The sequence below is a fragment of the Crocuta crocuta genome, unplaced genomic scaffold (genome assembly GCF_008692635.1).
Source record: "Crocuta crocuta isolate KB4526 unplaced genomic scaffold, BGI_CrCroc_1.0 scaffold181, whole genome shotgun sequence".
NCBI classification, from domain to species: domain Eukaryota; kingdom Metazoa; phylum Chordata; class Mammalia; order Carnivora; family Hyaenidae; genus Crocuta; species Crocuta crocuta.
In genome coordinates, this window is record NW_027527952.1 from 2,338,155 (window position 1) to 2,346,727 (window position 8,573).

General features: G+C 41.4%; 2 protein-coding genes across 3 annotated transcripts in view; one reads left to right on the plus strand and one right to left on the minus strand.

The window, feature by feature from the left end:
* Positions 1-8,573, minus strand: part of ESM1 (endothelial cell specific molecule 1) — a 45,329-nt gene that overhangs the window by 26,474 nt on the left and 10,282 nt on the right. The window lies entirely within an intron of this gene.
* The window catches only part of GZMK (granzyme K), a 10,014-nt gene continuing 6,517 nt past the window's right edge, over positions 5,077-8,573 (plus strand). The window contains exons 1-2 of the mRNA XM_077752514.1: positions 5,077-5,191; positions 5,539-5,686. Of these exons, the coding sequence (XP_077608640.1) occupies positions 5,131-5,191; positions 5,539-5,686 (209 nt within the window). The 5' untranslated portion in view covers positions 5,077-5,130. The remainder of the gene's footprint in view (positions 5,192-5,538; positions 5,687-8,573) is intronic.

Genomic DNA, 8,573 nt, shown 5'->3' on the forward strand with positions numbered 1-8,573 from the left:
GACCCCATTTTTCTCCCTAACCACCCCCCCCCCCTCCAGACTCAAAACTCCTCAATTTCTCTGTGCAAGACCAGTGTCCCCACAGGCCTGGCACTGGGAAGAGAGGTCAGGGCTGCAAACCGTCCTTTGGCAGTCATCCCTGGTGAAAGGATTTTCACATGTGTAAATCTTTTAGGACAACGATTGCAGACTGTGTGAGAGCAAGATTTCCTGGATCTGCATCAGGTCCAGGACATCGCAGAGACCACCCCACGTGGAACTTTCTTCACGTATCCCACAACATTTCAGCTCAGTGAAAAAGAACCTCTAAAACCACCCTGAAGAAGAAAAGACAAAGAAGAGATGTCACAGAAGGGCAGCTTGTGGCCTAGAGACCCAGCTGAGTTAAGTAAGGACAGTGTCAGAGTGCCTGGGTGGTTCAGTCAGTTAAGCATCCAACTCTTGGTTTTGGCTCAGGTCATGATCTCAATGTTTTGTGAGTTCAAGCGAGCCCTGCACTGGGCTCTGCCCTGGCAGCGTGGAGTCTGCTTGGGATTTGCTCTCTCTCTCTCTCTCTCTCTCTCTCTCTCTCCGCCTCTCCCCCACTCACATTGTCTCTGTTTCTCTGAAAGAAAGGAAGGACGAAAGAAAGAAAGAAAAAAGAGAGAAAGAAAGAAGAGAGAGAAAGAAAGAAGAGAGAGAAAGAAAGAAGAGAGAGAAAGAAAGAAGAGAGAGAAAGAAAGAAGAGAGAGAAAGAGAGAGAGGGAGGGAGGGAGGAAGAAGGAAGGAAGGAAGGAAGGAAGGAAGAGAAAGAAAGAAAGAAAGAAAGAAAGAAAGAAAGAAAGAAAGAAAGAAAGAAAAGAAAGAAAGGAAAGAAAGAAAGAAAGAAAAAAGAGAGAAAGAAAGAAGAGAGAGAAAGAAAGAAGAGAGAGAAAGAAAGAAGAGAGAGAAAGAGAGAGAGGGAGGGAGGGAGGAAGAAGGAAGGAAGGAAGGAAGGAAGAGAAAGAAAGAAAGAAAGAAAGAAAGAAAGAAAGAAGGGGAAAAAGAAAAGAAAAAGAAAGTAAAGACAGTGTGTGACCAGGCAACCAGCTCTGCGAGCACCAGGAGCCCCCTCTGCCACTGTCAAGTGCTTTCCTGTGGTTGCTCCTTATGCCAAGATCTTGTATTTACCCATTGCCCTTCTCATTCCCTGCCACTGTTCCATAGCTGACTTGGAATTAAAGGAGGAGGAGGTGAAAGGCCTACTGTGTTACTTAAGTCAGCAGTGGTGGGTAGGAAACATATTCATGTTTAAGAAAGGAAGGTGATTCAGAGGCCAAATATGTTCTGATGAAAAGCTAAGATGGAAGAAGACACGCCAAATTTCCTACCATCCCACTCCCCCACCCCACCACCGCTCCATCACGGGGCAGACCTAGGGCAGGTCTCTGAAGCTTTTAAGCAGATTAGGAAAAAGCAGTGATGCATGTGCTACAACCCAGCTCATCTAATTTCTCTGTCAAAGAGAAACCATTGACTATTGAGACCATTGAGAAACCTCTGTCCTTGAGGTTCAAGCCAGAGCCCCAGCCCAGCTCTGAGTCAAGGGATACTTTGCTTTCCTTAGTGATTGTTCTCAAGCCCATTCATTTTAAGAAATCTCTGGGAGGGATGGCTGAACTCTAAAGCTACGTGTATATTGCCTTGGGACCTTTGGACGTATCGTCATCGTACAGCACCCCAGAGGCCGTTCCCATCCAATTTTAAAAACTGCCATAGTTCCATCATAATTGTTGGCAGATTCATTTCTCAAGTGAGCTAAACCACTACTGAACAGAAGTCAGGGCTAGTAGGGTGGTGAGCCATAAAGGAAGGACCCAGGGGAATTCTGCCGAATCCTGACCTCCCATGCCCGGAGCTGGGAAGGATGGGACAGCCACGAGAGTCTTAGAAACCTTGGTGTTGGGAGATATTTTCAAAGGAGGCTAAGAGGGAAGAGACAGAAGGAGTTTGAAACAGATCTGTTCTGTAGCTGTGTCTACAGAGCAGCAGTCAAACTACCTGCAGGGAAGACTGGGTGTGTTTTGGGTTTTTGTTTTGTTTTGTTTTGTTTTGTTGTTTGTTCATTTGTTTGGTTTCAGTTTCAGTCCATTGTGTACTGATACTTTTATTCAAGGCAACACAAGTGAATAGAAAAATTAAATTTTATAATAGGCATAAAGAGTATATACCCTATTTTATGATTAGATGGAACAAATACGAAATAGCATTTCATTAATTAATTAATATGGAGCCCCGATGGATGGCCATAAAGAGCTTCTAAACTGACTCTCAGTTTCTGTCCTCAGTTTGCCCAAGATAGGTAATGAACGGGTCACAAACTGAGACAGTTCTGGGGGCCACGTTTTGAGGGTGCATGGCTTTAGAGGGCGTGGCTAACTAAAGTGAGGAAGCAGGTGTTTAGGCTGGTAAAGAAAAACAGCCCCACTGCGAGAATCACATGTGGTCTTTGGATGGACAGCTGTTCTATAAGGGTCTCTGAAAATATTGGAGGGCCAAAAGAGAGAGAAAGTGGGAGAGAAAACAAAAACCCTGTGTTCAAAAAAACAGCATCTCCAAGAGCAGCTAATGAGGACCACAAGTTCCCTGATTCGGGAAGCCAGTCCCGCACGGAGCATCACCTCACACTCTCTCAGCCCAGCCCAGCTGCTGCAAAAGCCATCCAAAGCAAACATGGCTCTCCCCACAGCAGACTCAACAGAACAAAACCAACACCCAGAAATAAATTGGATCGGCGAGCTCATCATGTTACACAGCTCTCTGTTCTCAAATCCAGGATCCTGAATATATAATAACAAATGATACTATTAACTGGTGCATTGGTCCCAAAGCCAAAAACCAATAACTCATTACTATAAACCAAATTGATTCTCAGAAGTTTCCAGGTCAGCTACAAGAAAGAGTTACGGGACTGGTCCTCCCAATTGAACTAAATCTCACCCATGTCTAATTGCAGGATATATGGCTAAATCCATTTCCCCTCTGCACAGCCAGCCTGTTGCTTAGCACTTCTGAAGCCCAGAGACTTCTCAAAGCAAGGCAGGCATGGCGTCAGGTTGAAAGCAATGTGGAGCCAGGGACTGGTACATCAGGGTTTAAGAACGGACGCTGCCACCTGCTAGTTCTGTAATCTCCAGAGAGCCTTTATCCACAAAGCAAGCCTGACAGCCACGTCCCTGGAAATTCCATTGAAAGCACTCAGCCATTTGTAAAAACCTGCGTGGATGTGAGTCTTCACTTCGCAGAAATAATCAGCTCACAGATGTTTTTAACCATGCTCCCGACCCCTCCAGAATAAGCTTTGTCTTTCACACAGTCGATTTCCTCCTCAGAGTTCAAACCACTTCCGCATGTCACACATTATTTTCTTTATGTTCCCAACATCACTGGGACATCGTAGGGAACTGGCATCGTCAGGTCCACTTGACAGTTTGGAAAAGTGGCTTGTGCAGGATCTATCTAAGGCACATCGGCAGTGATAAAAGATAACTTGAAAATTCACAGGGACATTTGGCTGGAATTAACAAGTTGGGCTTATTAAGTTTGTGGCTTTTCTTAATCTGGCTCCTCCTTGTCTCACCCATGAGACTCGGCAACAGGAAGTCACTGCTCTGAATTGGTTTTGTTAATTCTGCTTATTTAACACGCAGAAGAGCTTCGTTATTGCTGCATCCTTGTGAAGTGAAAACAGGATATTCTTCAAAGTCTGTGTTCTGGCAGTGTATTTATTAACAAATATGTTATTTCAGGTCAAGCAAATGATTTGTCCCCACTTGCGTGCTGTGTGATCTCAGGTCAATTACTTAGCTTCCCTGAGCCTGTTATTTCAGTTGTAACATAAGTAGAATAGTTGACCTACCTTCCTCACAGATATAAGAACTGAAAATATATAAATTATCATGTAAAGAGAATTTTGGAAATAATGTAAGACACTTCACTTACATTTTTGAATTATAATATACAATATACAATTATTAAACTGCTTATTATTTTTCCCACTGTCTCGTGCTATAAAAACAAGTTTGGTAGGACTCTCTTGCAGTCTGCCAAGCATAATAGCTCTGGATTTCAATTCTCCTTTGTAAAAAAAAAAAAAAAAAAAAAAAAGGAGGCCAAGATGCATATATCTTAGGACAAAGAAAATAAGATCTGTTAATTCAAGGCAAATTTTGGTCAGTATCTCTGGACTGGGGTTACAGTGCCTGATTTATCTGTTTGTACGTATTTTACAAAATTTGCACTCTTGATCAGCATGAAGCATGAACAGAATCTTGAGGCGTATGAAGTCTAATAGCTTTGGTGGTGATGAGAAAGTTCTATAGAAAGACTGCAATACATTATCATCTGTTCCCAGGAAGAATGATGAAATGTGGTCCTTGAGTTTTAAGAGATATTATTATCAAGGCCTTGGATAATCCTATGATAATTTTTCAACCACAAATGAGTAAAGGAGAGACTCCAAATTCAAAATATGTTGCTAATGTTCCTTTGAAGTACGTTATGAAATCTCCTCCCAAAAATGTAACTAAAATTAACCCAGATTTAGTCAAATTTAGAGTAAATGGTGTGACTAGAAATAAGTTTGCTGCAAAATATGTGGGTTTTTTTGGATGATGTTCAGGCTTCAACTAAGGCTTATTGCAATGCAAGCATGATCTGTGCAAGGTTCCGTGTCTCTCTCTATAATATATCTATGTCCAAATGAAAAATGGTGAGAAACTAAATACGATAGGCACCATTTTCTGCCAGGAAAAATAGTTAAGTATTGATTTAGAGCAATAAGTGTCTTTGGACTTTGTCTGCAACTTCATTGAATTCTTGGATATTTATTATTCTTTCACCTTTTATAATACAAGTGCTCAGATATCGAAGGCGGTTAACTCCAGAAATGAGTTTCTTATTGCATACACATCAAAAAAGCACTAACAGCTTGGATCAGTCTCCTCAAATGGGTATACACTTGCACACATAGGTGTGAAAAACCTTACCTCTGGAACACTTGTGGTGAGACAGTTAAAACTTTCGAAATCAAAACTCAGTCTTCAGAAGCTTCTTTCCTTCACCAATGCAGTCAGGATTTTCATCTGGGCTTCTTAAATCGAAGCCATTGAAATGATGGGGTTTTATTTTTCTCTATTTTTCCTAACAGCTGGCATTTCAATGACTCCAGAGTGTAAGTATTTTCTATACCTACCACATCAGAGATGTTAAGTGAGTTTCTAGTGATTGTGCTGTTACTTATAAATGAAAATGATTTCTCACAACCCTATCTCTCTGATTGTATTAAGTTAAATCCTATTGATTATATCATTGTTAAATTCTATATTATTAAACGATATATATATTATTAGATATTATTAAATGTATTTTAGAATTGTTAACCAGTAAAACTATAATAACTTTTAGATGACTGTAGGTTTTTTTAAATCATTGAAAGGATGTGTTTACTGTCAAAAGAAGAATTACATGAAATAATCTGATTAGCTTTTTCTTGTTGAGTCTGTGGGTTTCCTTCTGTAGGTTTCAGCATGGAGATTATTGGAGGGAGAGAAGTGCCGCCACATTCCAGGCCCTTCATGGCTTCCATCCAGTATGACGGCCACCACATCTGCGGTGGAGTGCTTATTCACCCGCAATGGGTGCTGTCGGCAGCCCACTGTCGCTCCCGGTGAGTGCCTGCTCTGGGTTTTCAGTGTTCTGCCTCCACTGGCTAGAAGTGAAGCTCCCCTGTCCCAGGAGAGAATTTTGTTTTTGAACATTCTAAGTGTAACGAACACAGTAATGTTTGCTGAATACAGATGTACCATCAAGGGGTATTAATGACAGTTCTGTCTTACTTACATATATATTTTTTAATTGAAGTAGAGTGGACATATAATATTAAATGAGTTTCAGGTGTACAACATAGTGATCCAACATTTAAATACATTTTGACAGGCTCATCATGATCAAATGTATTACAATATTATTGACTATGTTCCCTATGCTGTACTCTTCATCTCCCGTGACTTACTTTATTTTTTTTTTTAATGTTTTATTTATTTCTGAGAGAGAGACAGCGTGAGCAGGGGAGGGTCAGAGAGAGAGGGAGACACAGAATCTGAAACAGGCTCCAGGCTCTGAGCTGTCAGCATAGAGCCCGACGCGGGGCTCGAACCCACAAACTGTGAGATCATGACCTGAGCCGAAGTCGGATGCTTAACCGACTGAGGTACCCAGGTGCCCCCCCCCACCCCGTGACTTACTTTAAAACTGGAAGTTTGCACCTCTTAATCGCCTTCACCCGTTTTGTCCAGCCCCCCACCGCTCCCCTCTGGCAACCTCAGATTGTTCTCCATATTTTTGAGTCTGTTTCTCTCTTTTCTGTCGTTACTATTTATTTGTTCACTGTTTTTGTTTTTGTCTTTTAGATTTCACATGTAGGTGAAAACATACGGTATTACTTCTTCTCTGGCTCCTTCTCCTAGCATACTGCCCTCTAAGTCCATCCATGTCATGCCATGTGAATGGCAAGATTTTGATCTACCCTTAGCTTCTGTGATCACTGACCAACTGGTGGAGTTTGCTTAGCCTCTTGCACACCCAAGGTTTCTGCCCTGAGTTTTCCTTTTCAGGGAGAGCTGGGCCACTTTTCCCGGGCAAGCCATCGGACAAACCCAAGTGCCCCCTGCAATGCAGGAAAGGCAGCAACGGTAGTAATCGGAGAGTGGCATTCCTTACCTTGTTAGACAACTTGAGCTTGCAGCTTCCCTTTCCCATTTTACAAAATGTTAATAATAATAACAACAGTACCTGCTTTGTGGGGTTTGGAGGGTTAAATAGTATCTATTTGAGTATTTTAGTATGCTTAGCACGGAATAAGTACGAATAAATTGGAGCTGTTATTGTTATGTGTACAAGAAGCCTGCTTTGTTAAATGGATTTTTAGGACCCTTATGGTAACTCCTCTTCCCCACCCCCAAGCCTCCACCCCCCTCCCCAGAGGCCTGAGGTCTACAATTTGGGAATCACAGCCGTAAAGGGACAACAAATTTCCTAGTTTAAAAAAAAAAAGCTATAGATGATTTGCACAAGGAGAGAAAGAGAGGTTTTTCTGAAATACTTAGAACAAAAGCTTTTCCGAAGACAGGCTGTAACCTCTCATAGTACATTTCAGTCTGTGATTCTCTTACTTTAAATTTTAAAAAAGCCCAAAACTCTTCTTGGGATGCTGCAACCTTTGCAAAAAGAAAAGCAATGGAAAACCAATAGGCTGTTTGTTGTTTTGTTTACTCGTTTGTTTAGGGGCATTGTTTTTTGTTTTTTAATTGTTTTTGTTGTTGTTTGTATGTTTCTCCCGTATGTTTCTTGCCCAAATAAGCCAAGAAGAGATGGGGACTGCTTTTCTGACAAACATTACAGCACTTCCCTTAAAACTCTCTTAGCCACAATGGTTTGCTCTCCAGGCTAGGGAACAACTGAATTGACTAGCCCCCTTTTAATACGACTAAACACAAATTAGAAATTTGGAAGCCTGTAGAAAGTGAGGACTTTTGTTTTATTTCTAAACAGCAAGCCGCTAATTTCCAATTTCATACAGCTACCTCGTTCAAATGGGGTTTTTGCCGTCAAAGACGTCACCTTTGTGTCCATATCGCTTCTGTCCTTTTCAGAGCACGAGTCCCCCCGAGGGACCAGCTAGGCAGAGGGTGACTACCAATAAATGTTCATTCAATTCAAAATATGCACGTCTTCAATCATTCTTATGGCACACATTCAAGTGGACTCTAACCTGCCCAGACACAGAGCTTTACTTATTATAAAACACTCAACAAAGGCTGGATGGAAGGAAGGAAAGATATTGGAGGACTTTCTTTTTTTTTTTTCTAAGCCAAAAACACAGTGTGTGAAGTCCTTCACAAATCTTAAACTGCTATCCAAAAGTGAATAATATTATTAATTTGAATTTAAAATTTTGTCAAGTGAACTTAACTCCGTAGGAGTGGGTCCTCAAACTGACAAATTGGTGAAAAGAGATCTTGGAATTAAATTTAAAAAACAAAAAAAGAAAGAAAAACCAACTCTTGCTAAATACCATTTTCAAGGGCCAGAGTTTAAAGAACTGCAGAATATGTGGATCAGATTTCCTTGTACAGGACACTTGGGTGTAAAAATGTAGGCGGATTGGTGCTTAGAAAAATATCAAGCTTTGTGAAATTCAAAATATTTATGAAATAGTTTAATGGTGGCTTCCCACAAATGTACTCTCAAGCATCCTGGGGGAATAGCTTACTAACTCCAGGCCCCTTTTTCAGCAAAACTGTGAAGGAGGCCAAATCTGGGGTGCCCCCATCTCACTACCGTTCCTCACTGTGTCCCTTGCCCTTTCCATCTGTTTCCATGCCAACTATAAAAGCAAACCAGTAAAAAAGCTTTTGCTAATCTTATTTTCAGCCTTTCAATTTATCAGAAGCAATACAGCAATACTCTCGCCAAGTCTTGTCCACTGTCTTCCTGAATCCCTCCCCTGCCTTCTCTCACTGAGCACCTCCTCCTCTCACCTGCTTGGGCTGTAA